At 42.9% G+C, this 15,697-nt stretch overlaps 1 protein-coding gene across 4 annotated transcripts in view; it reads right to left on the minus strand.

Moving 5' to 3' along the window:
- The window catches only part of LOC137354371 (collagen alpha-1(XIX) chain-like), a 655,592-nt gene that overhangs the window by 623,605 nt on the left and 16,290 nt on the right, over positions 1-15,697 (minus strand). For all 4 annotated transcript variants that reach the window (XM_068020137.1, XM_068020135.1, XM_068020134.1 and 1 more), the window contains exons 3-4: positions 11,945-12,019; positions 1,665-1,776 (exon numbers count right to left, since the gene is read on the minus strand). In XM_068020137.1, the coding sequence (XP_067876238.1) occupies positions 1,665-1,776; positions 11,945-12,019 (187 nt within the window). The remainder of the gene's footprint in view (positions 1-1,664; positions 1,777-11,944; positions 12,020-15,697) is intronic.

Below are 15,697 nucleotides of genomic sequence, written 5' to 3' on the forward strand. Positions count from 1 at the left end.
GAACAGATGAATTTAAACAACTAATGAGCAAAAGAAAGATAGAAATAAAAACGAAAATAGGGAAACAAACACCAGGTCAGACTTTCACAATAATGTATTTGGTTTGCACTCAGCCCAGTCCTTTCACTTCACTCTATCCTCAATAAAGGACTGGCAGTAACACTACTTAAGAGAAGCTTAGCTGTATCACTGGTGCTACTGTCCTTTCCTCCATTTTTCATAGGTAATGTTAATTGTGATCGAGAGAAACTAATTTCATCAATAATTTTGTTAAACTGTTCTGGTCTCTATGCCTTTTCGAATAAAATCAATAAAGAGACCCAGAGTTGACATCAAGCACACAAAAACAAACACAAGTACTTTGTTTATAAAGGGGCACAACTGATAAGGAAGTAAACTATAAAATAAAAGAAAATATAAAATCATGTAAGAATATTATCATTCCCTACAGTGCCCGTTGATTGCGGAAAGCCTCAAGTGTATTGGCAGACACCGTGCACTCCAATTCAAGGCCACCTAGGTGCTGACAAGTCCACAGAATAGATACAGGAAACCACAGCGACCCTACAACAGGCTGTGTTCGACCTCGGCCTGTTTATTGCCCAGCCCAATCACAGAGCGGACAGTAACCATGCAAGTCTCAATGGCTACTGAGGTCAATGCTACTCCGTGGGAGGCAAAAACCAGACTTTCTACCCTAAGGGAAGTCAATTGTAGCTTCTTTATTGTAATCATGACACAGCTATTACATTCCTACAAGCTACATTTCCACTCTGCGTTAGAAAGAAGCTTGACATCTGTAAAATCTATAGATTTCATTGTAATCTGTGCCCAAATATTTGGGATTCTCAAGGATCTGGGCATTTTGGCCTGGATTTTCCGGCAAAAATAATGGTAGGGCTATCAGCATTCATCTTTATTAAAGAGTGAATTGGACGGCAACTTCCAGTGTCTGCACATGCTCATTTAAACTTGGAAATCAGGAAGTTTCTCTGCTCCTCCAGAAGCTTCGCTCTAATAGGATCTCGCATTGAAACACATGGAACGTGTGGATTTGTTATACCTACCCATTAGATACCCACTAAACTCACCAGAAAATGTTAGAACTTGTCCATTCAATTGTAAGTAGATTTTTAAAGATGTGGTAAGTCTTAAGTACTGCCAAACAACCACTCTGGCACTGAAAATTAACTTTTACAAGTGTGGAGTTTCATTCCTTCAGATCTTAATTATTGTTGGAGATTATAAAAAACTATATATTTTTTACTTTTTCGTTCTGTCTCTTTTATCTCTCTCTCTTAATCCCATCTTTCTTACCCTATCGTTATTCCACTTTCCATACCTACGTTGATATTGAATTAAATATTTTAATTTACACTTCCTGATTCAGACTTTGCGGTGCTCATTTATGATTCTTAAATTGGATTAAGGAGATAGATATTTGCTTGTCATGCTCACACAGGTTCCAGGTGTCCTGTAGAGGGCGCAGTGCCAAAATGGATTTCTAATCACCACCACTTCCAGTGCGAAAGCTTATGCGAAGTCTATGGACGAATGGAAGTGTAAGAATGGCTAGCAGCATCCATTTGCTGCTGACTGCAAAATCCAGGTCACTATTTCAAACAAATACAAAGTTAAAATAAAAAAGAAATCACTGTGCCTACTGTGTGTGTCTGATCAACAGCTTTCTTCCCATTCTGATAAGCGGGCGACCTTGAGAAGCATTTTTTCCTGCTGTCGAACGTGTCAATGAAAACCTCTGCACTAGATCGAACCCTGAAACAAAAAGCATAAATCCATTCAAATCAGTATTCAGGGTAGATATGGTAACACTGCTAACCCAGTGTTTTCATATCATTATCTTGCCATCTTGCTCGCAAAATCATAAAATAATTAAGAATGAGGGAGTCCATTCAGTCCATCTAGAAAAATCCTAACATATTCCCCCATTGCAGCATCCAATTGATTCCAAGATTTCTGCCTCCATTACTGTCTGCAGGCCCATTCTACATATTGAACACTTCTGGTGTAAACATCCCAATATTAGCACTAAATTTCCCTTTTATTTGTTTGAATCTGTTCCCCCTTGTCTGACTCAATAAAATTAACCCATTCCTGTTTATCTCTATAACATTACCTTTTGGATGTCTCCATTCAAGGCTGAAAAGCACAAGTTTCTTCAATCTTTTCTCATTAACACAAGCCTCTGGGAATCAGCCATGTGGCTCTTCTCTGCATTGCCTCCAGAACTTTAATGTCTTCTTCATGTTCAATTCTCAGTGGATAGAACTGGGCATAGTATTCAAGATGTGGTCTGACCAGAGCACTGTGCAGTTCGATTGAAAACTTCATCTGACCTGAATATTGGTTGGCCTATATGATTGAACATTCTATCAGCTTTGTTGATTGCTGCTCTGCTTTGGTTAGACATTGTCACGAATGATGACTTTTTTTAATACCGGCTGGAAATCTGAATATTAAACTGGTGGAGATGAACCACTCAAACCTTGCAAACTCGGCCTGCTGACCGTGAGCACTGATGCATATTACCTGCTGTAGACTGTAGTGTCAATGGTTTAATTGATCTGTGTTTGATTGTGTTAGTCTGGTCACCAATCAATGTTCACTGTGCTTAATTACTTAAGCCTGAAGCTAGCGAGTTTTCGAACGAACAGGCAGAGATCCCCTTGAAGAAAATCAGCTGCATTGCTGCCTCCCGGTGAACCACCAAATCAGCTGTCTACATCTCCAAGCCGGAATCCTCAGGACCACTGAATCTGTCATCCACATCTTCATGACAGAATCCTTAGGATCGTCAAAGGAAATTCACGCGACCATCAAATTCAGCCTGAAGCCAGCTAAATCACCAACCTCCACAGACTGTATACCCCTTTTATTTCTCTGGACTCTAATTCAATCAATCTATCCTTCACCACTCTATAACCTATTTGTATATGTGTGTGTGTGTGTGTGTGCGTAAGTTGGAGCGTATTTTATTATTTTTACTTAGATCGGTTTAAGTACAATAAAGTTCACCTCTTTCTTTGTTAAACTCAAGAGATTGTCTGATTGCCTCTTTTTATGATCATAGCACATAAATAGTTAAACACTCACTGAAATGGCAAGTATATCCACTGAAAAAAAGAAATAAATCTGTTGTGTTCAAACAAGGAGAGGGAAAAGAGGGGAGCCCTTCGACCCCTCCTCACCTGATTGTAACATAAATTTTGGGGCTCTACATCCGAGATCAAACCCTAAGACAAACGAGAAATTGGAAACCGGAAACCAAATTGATCCCTAGCAATACTAAAAATAAGTACTAAAATGTTCATATTCGAGGCCAGTACCTTCCTACAACAGAGTGAAGTAACTTGGGACAGTTTAAAAGCCCTATCTGTTGAAGAGTTAATGAGTATAGCTAGGCATTTAGCAATGAATATCTGCCCAAAAGATTACGAAACCCCAATCTAAAACTAGTGGCCAACCATTTTGAAATTGAAACTGCAGTACCGGAGACAGGCATAGAATCTATCATAGGCAGAATAGCATTAGCCAAGACACGGCTAGAACTGTGGAGACTAGAACTAGAATTTCAAAAAAGAGAATTCGGGGAAAGGGAGAAAAAAGAGCTTTCCAGAAGAAGGAGCAGGAAAGAGAATTAAGACAGCTCACATGGAATAGGGGAAGACCCAATGTACCCAGTGAAGGTACCGCTAGTGAGGGAACTACCCCTAGCTCAGGACTGAGTGCTGATCTCTTAAAGTTCTCCCGATTGATACCAAAGTTCAATGAGGGGATGTGGAAGCATTTTTAATCTCTTTTGAAAAGCTTGCAAAATAATTGAAGTGGCCAGCAGAGGGCTGGACTCTGCTACTGCAAAGCAAATTAATAGGAAAAGCCAATGAGGTTTATTCCTTACTGCCCGACGAGAGTTCATCAAACTATGGGATGACCAAAAATGCTATCCTGAGTGCAGATGAGCGGGTACCAGAAGCATACCACTAAAAGTTCAGAGCTCTCCGAAAATGGCCTGAACAAACTTACATCGAGTTCAAAAGGGTTAGCAACTGGTTAGGGGCATTTAAGATAGTCCACCTATGAAAACCTTAGAGTGGTGATCCTCCCTGAGGAGTTCAAAAACTTGCCTCCCCTTTCCATAAAAAAAAACACATGGAGGAACAAAAGGCTGAAAATGCCCCAAGGGAAAACCTTCCCTAGTGACCTCCAAAAACCTGAAAAGGATAGAAGGTGGGAGCGTGGCAGGAGGATGAACAGCTGTGGGTGAGAAGGGAGAGCTAGAAACACAGGGGTGCCTCCTCAGTCCAAAAAGGAAGGTGCTGAAAACAGGAGTGATGTCCGAAAGCCTGTATCTTTCCATTGTAACAACGCAGGTCACCTTCGAGCTGATTGCTGGAAGTTCCGGGGAAAACCCAGAGGTTTAGTCAGGGTACACCAGACCAGTGCAGGAAAAGGGGCCCTGATGGAAATCACAGCAGTCCATGCTGTGGCTTTAACTGCTGCAGTAAAACCCAGTAAACCTACTGCTGAGAGTGTGGGAAAACTTAACACAATCCCTGAGAGTTACCAGGATTTTGTGTCGAAAGGAAAAGTGACCCCATACCCCTCGAGTGAGGCAAGTCAGCCAATTGTCATACCTAGGGATACAGGGGCCACCCAAACCCTTCTGCTGGGAAAAGGCATGACCTTTCCCCCAGAAAGTGCATTTAATGCCAAAGTATCAGTGAATGGTATCAGGGGAAGGGATATACCCATACTTTTATATCGGGTGCACCCTTATTTCAGGACTGGTAACCGTGGAGATTGTCCCTAGTTTACCTGTGGACAGGGTCAGCCTGGTCCTTGCTAATGACCTGCTGCGGACAAAGGTGGTAGCTTCCCCAGTGGTCTTAGAGAGGCCGTAAGAGGTCACGGAGACAGACTAGTTATAGGAGAAGCTCCCTGGCATTTTCCCTGACTGTGTGGTGACCTGGTCCATGGCCAAACAAGCTCCATCAGAGGAGGTTGAACTGGCACTGCCAACAGATGACCTGCTGTCTGGTTATCTGAAACCTTTATCAGGAATTTAGAAGAACCACAGCAAGGGTTCAGCAGGTCTTCCTTGGTCGAGGCTCAGCAAGCGACCCAATGTTCAAAAAGTAAGCACAGACGGTCCAAATTTAAGCTGAAGCAGAGGGAGATCCAGAGTGCTATTATTTAAAGAATGAGGCACTGATGAGGATGTGGAGACCTCCTGCAGACCTGTGGCTGAAGAGTGGCCAGTGGTTCTCCAGGTAGTGGTGCCGCCGAGGTACCGTAGCGAAATATTGAGAATAGCCCACGAATTTCCAATGGCTGGACATGTCGGTATCAGAAAAAGCCACACCTGCATAAGGCAGCAGTCTCACTGACCACAACTCCACAAGGATGTGGTAGACTTGCCACAAGTGCCAGATTGTGGGGAAGCCTCAACCTGCAATAAAACCTGCGGCCCTAATTCCCATACCGACTTTTGCGGAACCATTCAGAGAGTGCTGGTAGATTGTGCGGGGCCCCTGCCAAAAACGAAAGGGGGCTACCAGTATCTTCTCACCATTATGAATGTGGCTACCTAATTTCCAGAGGCTATCCCTCTAAGAATTATCTCTGCCAAGGTGGTGGTGGAGGGGCTAATCCAATTCTTCACCCGATATGAGCTGCTTGTCAAGATCCAGACTGATCGGGGCGCAAATTTTTATGTACAGTATGTTTCAAAAGATCTTGGGTAATCTGGGCATAATCCAGCTAAAGTCCTCAGCCTACCACCCACAGTCATAAGGGGCTTTGGAATGGTACCACCAGACCCTAAAGACAATGATCAGAGCATACTGCTATGAGAACCCCCATGACAGTGTAAAAATTCACCTCCCCTTCAAAAAGTTTGAAATTTACTGCTGGTGTTGTTCAGTTTCTTCTCTTATAATACCACTGATAGGCATACAGGTGATCTGCCGAGTGTTTACAACGGTCTCTGTTTTGAGTACAGACTGAGGATTGCTTTCATTTTTGCCATGAAGTGATGTGTTGAGGATGAGGTTGGAGCATGATTGAAAATCCCTTAGGTTGGAATTGCCCAGTGTTGACAGCTCTGATTACTCCCGAAGATACAGGACGCACACTTCACCTAGAAACCCAGATGTGAAGCTATGAGTGATAGGTTAGTTTGTCATACAGGCCCCCACCTGCCAAGAATGAGGAATATTAGTTTCGCCACATGAACATCAATTTTAAACTGTTACTGGAGTGAAGAAAGAAATGGTTAAAAAACCCACAATGGATCCTTGGCTGGAGAGACATTTTTGCATATTCGCAGACAGTACTTGGAAAGGACAAAGGGGCTACTCCCTGCTCCAATTTAATCCATAATGGACTTTTGATTACCAGACGTTGAGGGCGGAGGAACTCGCATTCCAGGTTAATTCTAAGATGGCTGAATACACAAACGGACGTGGTCAGACCAGTTTAGTCAAATAACTGGCTGTTGCAGAGTTTTGAACTGAAAGTTTTAAATTGTAGAAACAGTATTTGAAGACAGAAAGCTTCTGGCTCCTGGATTGAGAACATCTCTCTCTTGTCTGCTCCCATCTCTTTCTCACGGAACTCCAAGACACATTGAAGAAAAGTCTCCTACAGTGAACAAAGTTTAGGAAGAATACTGGGCCCCGACGAGAAGCAAGATCCACCTACAAACAAGGACTTTACAGTGACCTTGAAGCACAGGAACAAGAAACTCTTCAGATATTGCCTCAAACCGCTCCACTTTATTTTTTTTCTGCTCTTTTCTGTCCTATTTGCATGTGCGTATCGCATATGCATGCTAGCATGGGGCACGGAATGTATCCGTAGGCCTTAACCGAGTTAGAGTTTAAGTTTTAATAAATTTCACTTTTCTTCTTTAAACCTAAGAAAGCCTGTTTGTGCTCATTTCTTTGCCTTATAATTGGAAAGCGGTGAACTAGGGTTCACCAAGGGGGAGCTCAAAACACGATGTGTTTAAAATTAAACCCTGTTACAGTCGGACCAGGTGAAGGCTGAAAGGGAACCCTGGACACTTTGCTCACCTGATCGTAACAATTTCATTAACATTTTGGAGGAATAGATGACTACATCAAACTGAAATACATCTACCAAGACTATAGAGTCATAGAGTCGTACAGCATAGAAACAGGCCCTTCGGCCCACCGCTTCCATGCCGGCCATAATGCCTATCTATTCTAATCCCACCTGCCTGCATTAATTCCATATCCCTCTTTGCCTAACCAACGTTATGTACAACTGTAACATGATGTCCCAAATCTTGCACTCAATGCCTCGGCCGATGAAGGCAAGCATGCCATACGCCTTCTTCACCACCCTGTTTACCTGTGTTGCCACTTTCAGGGAACTATGTACTTGCACCTCAAGGTCTCTCTGCTCAACAACACTCCCCAGGGCCCTGCCATTCACTGTATATGTCTTGCCCTGGTTTAACTTCCCAAAATGCATCACTTAGCACTTGTCTGCGTTAAATTCCATTTGCCAATCCCTTGCCCACTTTCCCAGTTGATCTATATCCTGTTGTAACCTTAGACAACCTTCTTCACTGTCCACTATACCACCAATTTTGGTGTCATCTGCAAACTTACTAATCATGCCCCCTACATTCACATCCAAGTCATTAACATATATGACAAACAACAGAGGGCCCAGCACCGATCCCTGCGGCACACCACTGGTCACCGGCCTCCAATCTGAAAAACAACCCTCCACTACCACCCTCTGCCTCCTATCACCAAGCCAATTTTGTATCCAATTGGCTAGCTCACCCTGGATCCCATGTGTTCAAACCTTCTGGACCAGCCTACCATGCGGGACCTTGTTAAAGGCCTTGCTAAAGTCCATGTAGACAACGTCCATCGCCCTGCCCTCGTCAATCCTCTTGGTCACCTCCTCAAAAAACTCAATCAAATTTGTGAGACATGATTTCCCACGCACAAAGCCATGCTGACTATCCCTAATCAGACCATACCTTTCCAAATGCATATAAATCCTGTCTCTCAGAATCCTTTGCAATAACTTTCCCACCACTGATGTAAGGCTCACCGGCCTGTAGTTCCCTGGCTTATCCCTGCTGCCCTTCTTAAATAAAGGCACAACATTAGCTATCCTCCAGTCTTCCAGCACCTCACCCGTGGCTAACGATGATACAAAAATCTCTGCCAGGGCCCCAGCAATCTCCTCCCTTGCTTCCCATAGCATCCTCGGATACACCTGGTCAGGCCCTGGGGATTTATCCACCTTACTGTGCTTCAAAACCTCCAACATCTCCTCCTTTGTAATGTTGATATGCTCCAGGATGTCACTGTTCCCTCCCTTGAACTCACTAGCTTCCATGACCTTCTCCACGGTAAATACAGACGAGAAGTATTCATTTAAGACCTCACCCATTTCCCGTGGCTCCACACGTAGATTACCACACTGATCCTTAAGGGGACCTACTCTCTCCCTAGCTACCCTTTTACTCTTAATATACCTATAGAATCTTTTAGGATTCTCCTTTATCTTATCTGCCAGGAAATCTCACGGCCCCTTTTCGCCCTCCTAATTTCGTTCTTAAGTGTAGTCCTACATCCCCTATACTCCTCGAGGGACTCGCTTGATCCCAGCTGCCTAGACCTGACATATGCCTCCTTCTTTGTCCTGACCAGACTCTCAACATCCCTCGTCAACCAAGGTTCCCTAAACTTGCCAGCCTTGCCCTTCCATCTAACAGGAACATGCCGGCCCTGTACTCTTCCTATCTCACTTTTAAAAGCCTCCCACTTGCCAGACGTCCCTTTACCTGTAAACAGCCTCTCCCATTCAACTTTTGAGAGTTCCTGTCTGATGCCATCGAAATTAGCCTTCCACCAATTTAGGACTTCAACCTGATGACCAGTCCTATCCTTTTCCATAACTATCTTGAAGCTAATAGAGTTATGGTCACTGGTCCCAAAGTGCTCCCCCACTGACATATCAAGTACCTGCCCAGCCTCATCTCCTAAGAGGAGGTCGAGTGTAGCCCCTTCTCTCGTAGGGCCATCCACATACTGCTTCAGAAAACTATCCTGGACACACTTAACAAATTCTTCCCCATCTGATCCCTTAGCACTAAGGCAGTCCCTGTCAATATTAGGGAAGTTAAAATCACCTACTATTTCAACCCTATAATCCCTACACCTCTCTGTGATTTCCCTACATATATGCTCCTCCACTTCCCTCTGACTACTGGGGGGCCTATAGTATAATCCCATCAAAGTGATCACCCCTTTCTTATTTCTAAGTTCTACCCATATGGCCTCACTGGACGTTCCCCCCGGGACGTCCTCTCTAAGTACTGCCGTGATGCCCTCCCTAATCAATAGTGCAACTCCCCCTCCTCTCTTACCTCCACCTCTGTCACGCCGGAAGCATCGGTACCCCAGAACATTGAGCAGCCAGTCCTGCCCATCCCTCAACAACATTTCCATAATAGCTATAATATCACAATCCCATGTACCGATCCATGCTCTGAGTTCATCTGCCTTACCTGTAAGGCTTCTTGCATTAAAGTAAATGCAGTTTAGCCTACCAGACCTTCCACGCTCCCTGTCCTGCCCCTGCCTGGCCTGCCTACTGGACTTGCTTGCTTTAACCTCTACATTTGCCTCCACTATCTCATCTGAGAGACTACTACTTTGGGTCCCACCCCCCCCGCCAGACTAGATTAAACCCTCCCGAGAAGTATTAGCAAACCTCCCCGCAAGGATATTGGTCCCCTTCCAGTTCAGATGCAACCCGTCCCTCTTGTACAGGTCACCTCTGCACCAGAAGAGATCCCAATGATCCAAGTCGCTGAAGCCCTCCCGCCTACACCAGCTCTTCAGCCACTTATACTTATACCCTTTTTGAAATCTTCATGTTTTTTTCTGATTCCACTTTGCAATATCAAATTTTTTAAAAATAATTCATTCACCAAAGGAAACTCATATAGTTGGAAAGCAGCAACGATTTTCTAGCATTCAAAGGCAGTTTCACCGACTATTGTAATATTCGGGTTTATAAAACAGCAACAATCAGAGTTAAATGTACTTTACCTCCAGAATAAATTGCTGTAATTATTTCCATTCTATTTGCTAGGAAACCAGCAGTGCAAGATAACTAATTCCCCTCAGTACACAGACGATGAAAGGTTGGCCGCATTTCTATTTATTGAGTTGTCCTGCAACTGACAAGCAGGTTTATCGGAGAAGAAGAACTTTGGAGATCATTTTAGCCTAACTTGCTGAGTGAGAAAACCCGTGGGTTTGGGTGGGACGCTGGTTTAACACCTCACCCAATATTTGTCTATATCGAACTTGATGGAATAGTAAAATCGGGCGAAGTGTAAAACTAATATCGCTCTCCATCCCGCCAGTTTCCAGATGCGCGAGTTAAGTTAACATTGACCCCTTTGTGTCTGTGACCCCTTTACACATTGGATGGCTGTTCACTAAGAAACAAATCAAATACAGAAGATGCGCCAACCAGTTTTTGAATGTTTTTCCTTTTGCCCCTTGTCATGAAGATCCCTACCTGCCAAGATTGAGGCATATTAATTTTGTCATATGAACATCAAGTTTAAACTGTTGCTGGAGTGAAGAGATGACTTGTTTGAAGAGACCAGCAGTGGCTGGAAGAACATTTGCATACTAAGAGACAAGATGTGGATCACCATTGTCCAGCCCAATCTCTGTTAATTGAATCAGCAAGCAATTCTTTTGTCTCTCTGAGTTTATTAATCTTAAACTCCAATTCGGTTAACAACTACAAATATGCAACGTGACCACACGAGCATGCATACGTGATAAATACACATGCAGATAGAGACTGAAAAAGTAGAAAGAATAAAGGGGAAAGGTTTGGGCCGCAACGAACAGCAAAACTTACCGGCAACCAAAGACTCCACATTGAACTCAAAGGACAGTAAATAGAAACCCAAACTTTTCCCCTTTATTCTTTCTACTTTTTCAGTCTCTATCTGCATGTGTGTTTATCGTGTATGTATGCTCGCGTGGTCGCATTGCATATTCGTAGTTGTTAACCGAATTAGAGTTTAAGATTAATAAACTAGTACCTTTCTTGTTTAAATCTAAGAAAACCTGTCTGATTTCTTTGCCTTACAATTGGAAAGTGGTGAACAAGGATTCACTGAGGGGAAGCTAAAACACGGTGTTTTTAAAAAGTTAAACCTTGTTATGGTTAGACCAGGCAAAGGCTGAGTGGGAACCCCTAGACCCCTATCTCACCTGGTCGTAACACCTTCCTTTAATTACATTAATTTAAAGGCAGACATGAGAAGGAACTGAGGAGAATGGAGGTAAAAATCCTGGGGGTTATCTATCTGTGATCCCCTCGAGTTCTACCAATCCAAAATGGATTAACTAATCGTTGAATTTTGTTCTAAAAGGTCAGCACAGTCGCCTCTGGCATCCCCTCTTGATGTATCCTTGGCCCCCCTCCTATTTCTCATCTACTTGCTGCCCCTCAGCGACATCACCTGAAGATGTAACACCAGGTTCCACACATACCTCACCACCAGCTCCCTTACCTCCTGTATTTTTAATATTAATATTCTCAAACTTGTAATAGTGCAATTACATTTCTCCACAAGACATAACTGTAACTTAATTACAGCAAAAGGGATATACAAAAAGTAAGATCTTTTTACAGCCTGAGGACTTCTCCGCTTGATTCAAATTCCCACTTTCTGCGTTATATTGCTTGATTCAAATTATTGGAATATTTTCCTTTCATGCAAAACATCAACAGAATTGTCAGGAGTAAACTACAGTCCTTAATAGCATTAAACTGTGATACGAATAACGTAAATAGTCATTGGAGGCAGTGTTAACAATTCAACAGAGTTTACCTGAAGCTTTAACATTGTGCCTTTGTGATTGTTTGGATTGCAGTGCTTCTGACTGAATGGTTGGACATAAGACATCTGTGAGCAAAGAGGCGAGAGAAGGCTGTGTTAGATTACATGCTTTCGGCAACATGTCCCTTAAAAAAAAATTCTGATTTGTTGTCCTGCGTTGAAACTAGCACAGCATTAACAAATTGAACTGAGGCATAACTATAATTTCTATGCACACACATCCTCAGTAAATTTTAAAAACAAAATTAATTTTTTTTTAAATAAATCGCTAAGACATTTGTTTAAAGTAAGGCTATCAAGCGATATGAAGCAACGGCAGTAAAATGAAGGTGCAGAACAGCCGTGATCTAATTGAATGGCATAGCAGGCCTGAGGGGCTGAATGGCCTACTCCTGTTACTGAACGAACTGTGTGTGCAGCTGGCCCAAAGCTCCACATGCCTCAGGTTCCACAGATCAGCAGGCTTGCCAGCAGCTAATCGCCTCGAGTACTTGGCGATCATTTCTGCTGGGCGAGCTCTTCACCTGATACGGGAAGTATCCTGAAATGCTCTTTATTCCCCACTGTAGGAATGGTTGCTTTAAGCGCCTGTTTAAAATAAGAACTGAATTAGCACATAGGGCAAGTCATGTGTGTCCCATAGGCCAATAGAAGAATACAACCGACTGATAATACAATTTGAACAGTATGCTCACTAACAGAATCTTTTACATGGTGATGCCAGGATCCACAACCAGAAACTGAAGAGAAAGTGACAAATCACTGGATTAGATCCATCAAGTCTGTCCTTTTTTGATAGGTCAATCACCCTTATCTTCGAACGGTCCTCCCTTGACACCAAACTCTTCAATCTGCCCACTTCAATGCCTTTCTTTGGTAAAGTACTCCACTATTCTTTCCCTTTGGGTGAAAAGGTTTCATCTGACTTCTCCACTTCCCATTTCTAACCCTTTAATTTGTGTCCCCTGATGTGTGAATCCTTCCTGACAGCGAGCAAACATGCTGAGGGCAGTTTTTTCACCATCTAGGCACAGACTTTTAAAATCTTTTTGTTTGCTTTCTGACTCAATCATGCACAAGTCTTTCAACTGCAAATGGTCCCAAGAGGAACACGTTGCTTAAAGTACTTAATTACAACAGTACTTTGGAACCCAATCTCTGTCATAAATGCATTGCTCAGTATATTGAGTTAATCCCTTTATTAAACATAAATATGGATTCCTAGCAACATGACAGTTGAATTTTGCTACAGATGAGGAAGGTTTAAAAGGTCATGAAATAATTACACAGCACTGACATACTGCAGACAAGATAAGACAAAACACATTGAAATCATATCTCAGTCTACAAATAACCTTTAATACCACTTACCTTCAAGTAAACAGAACTGCTAAAGCATCTACAGAGTGCAGGGAGCATATGGCACAATTCAGCCAGGTTCAGAATCAGATTAACACTAAAATTTAAGATGTCCAAGCACAAATTAAAGTTCAATTAAACACTGCCCAAATCAGAGTGAGTGCCTCCTCCTCTTAATCAAAGGATTAACAGAATACTCCAAGGAGTTAAATTTAGCATAAATGCGGATTCAGTGAACAACTTGCCAGTGTACATCTAAAGACCATAATACCAAACCCAAACTATCCTGGCGCCATTGCACTTCACAAACAGTTTAAACAACAAGAATGACCCACCTATCCATCAGACCATTAATTTGAGTGAACTCATCTGAGGTACACTTCCTCTCAACTCAGCTAGATAAAAAAGACTTGAATTTATATAGCGAATCTCATGACCTCAGGATGTCTCAAAGAGTGTTACAGACAATGAAGTACTTTTTGAAGTGTAGTCAATGTATTGTAGGAAGCCTGGCGATCAATCTGCCCACAGCAAGATCCCACAAACAGCAATGTGATAATGACCAGGTAATCTGTTTTTGTGGAGTTGATTGAGGGATAAATATTGGCCAGGACAGCAGGGAGAATTCCCCTGCTCCTCTTTGAAATAGAGCCAGTGGGATCTTTTACATCCACCCAAGAAGGTAGATGGGGCCTCGGTTTAACATCTCAGCTGAAAGACGAGAGAGTGCAGCATTCCCTCAGTACTGCACCAGGAGTGTCAGCCTAGATTTTGCACTCAAGTTTTTGAAATGCAACCTTCTGACTCTGAGATGAGAGTGATAGCAACTAACAAAAGAAATAAAATTCATATTGAAATGAAATTACCAATTTATAATGAGATTCTCAGCAATAATAACCAACGTTTCGCGTATAAATGGCGAGTGCTGATTGATTTCAGTCATAAGAACATAGATATGAAGCATAGAATAAGAGATCACATGCCTAATCTGGTTCACTCCTTCTGCCAACCTATCATGGACCCAATCGCACATATTAAAGGGGAAATTTTAACCTGCTCCCATCCCTGCCGGGAACAATGTGGGTGGTGGTTAAGATTGCACAGGGTTTGCTCCGTCTACTCGCCACATTTCTGCTCCAGACCACCATTTTAACATGCCTGAGTTCAGGCATGCTTGCCCCAGAGGAGGGGGAGCCTAATTTCAATGGTATGTGTGTTTGACAATTTTAATTGCAGGCTCAACAAAGCTCTGTATGATCGCAACCCCACTGGGATCCCAGCCACAGGAGGCCCAGAGGTTTAAAATATTTTATAGATTCCTTGTTGGTAAGGGAGAACAGGAATGTCCTGCCCTTGGCTTTTACCTTCCAACTCCAAAAGTGAGCAAGTCCACATTTTGGGTGCAAGCCTTTATTTAAAACAGCTTCCCAAGTTCTGAAAAAGGGTTCACAACTGAGGCATTAACTTGCCTGTTGTTCTCCACCTATGTTGACCGACCTGCTGTGTGTTTCCAATATTTTCTGTTTTTATTTCCAATAATATAATCTCACTTTCTATTCCCCTACTCTAACTATATTCAGTAAAATAAGATTTACTTTTTTCTCCAGAAAATATATCCTTAAATTTTTCCTATTTGTCCAACTCAACAGGAAAAAGCAGGGAACAGATTGTAAAAAAAAATCTCACAGCAGCTCAGCATCCATTTTTACAGATCTGCCCCATTCACATGGAAATACTCAGATATAACAACAACATCTCCATTGTCTACAGCGCATTAAGGATATATCCTGGCAGGACAAAATCATAAATGCAGCAGTCCTTTCAAAGGCAGAGCTCCCAAGTGTGTTCTCACTAATCAAACAGAGGCGGCTTCGGTGGATCAGACACATCCACGGGATGGAAGACGATCGCATACCCAGAGATCTTCTGTATGGTGAGGCAGCCAGGGCCAGACAACCAGTGGGGAGCCCAAAGCTCTGCTTCAACGATGCTTGCAAGTGTGACATGAAGGCCCTAAATGTCGACTATTGCACTTGGGAGTCATTAGCTGGCCAAAGAGGGAAGTGGCGACACATCCTGTGGACTGGTGTGCACTACCACGACAACCAGTTGCTACAGTACTTCGCAACAGGCACCAACATCAAAAACAACAACTCACAGCGTCAGTTGGCAGCTTCACGTTCGGCACTTGTGGCAGAACCTGCCTCTCAAGGATTGGCCTTCACAGCCATCAACAAAGGTGCACCAAGAGAAGACACCCCACCTAAATGGATTGTTTGCTGCACGACCATCATCTTTTGTAGATGGAAGGATGCCAGTAACAACCTAACAATGTCAACTTGCATAGTGTCTTTAACATAGTAAAATGTCCCAAGGCACCTCACA

The sequence above is a fragment of the Heterodontus francisci genome, chromosome 3, assembly GCF_036365525.1.
Source record: "Heterodontus francisci isolate sHetFra1 chromosome 3, sHetFra1.hap1, whole genome shotgun sequence".
Taxonomy (NCBI): Eukaryota; Metazoa; Chordata; class Chondrichthyes; order Heterodontiformes; family Heterodontidae; genus Heterodontus; species Heterodontus francisci.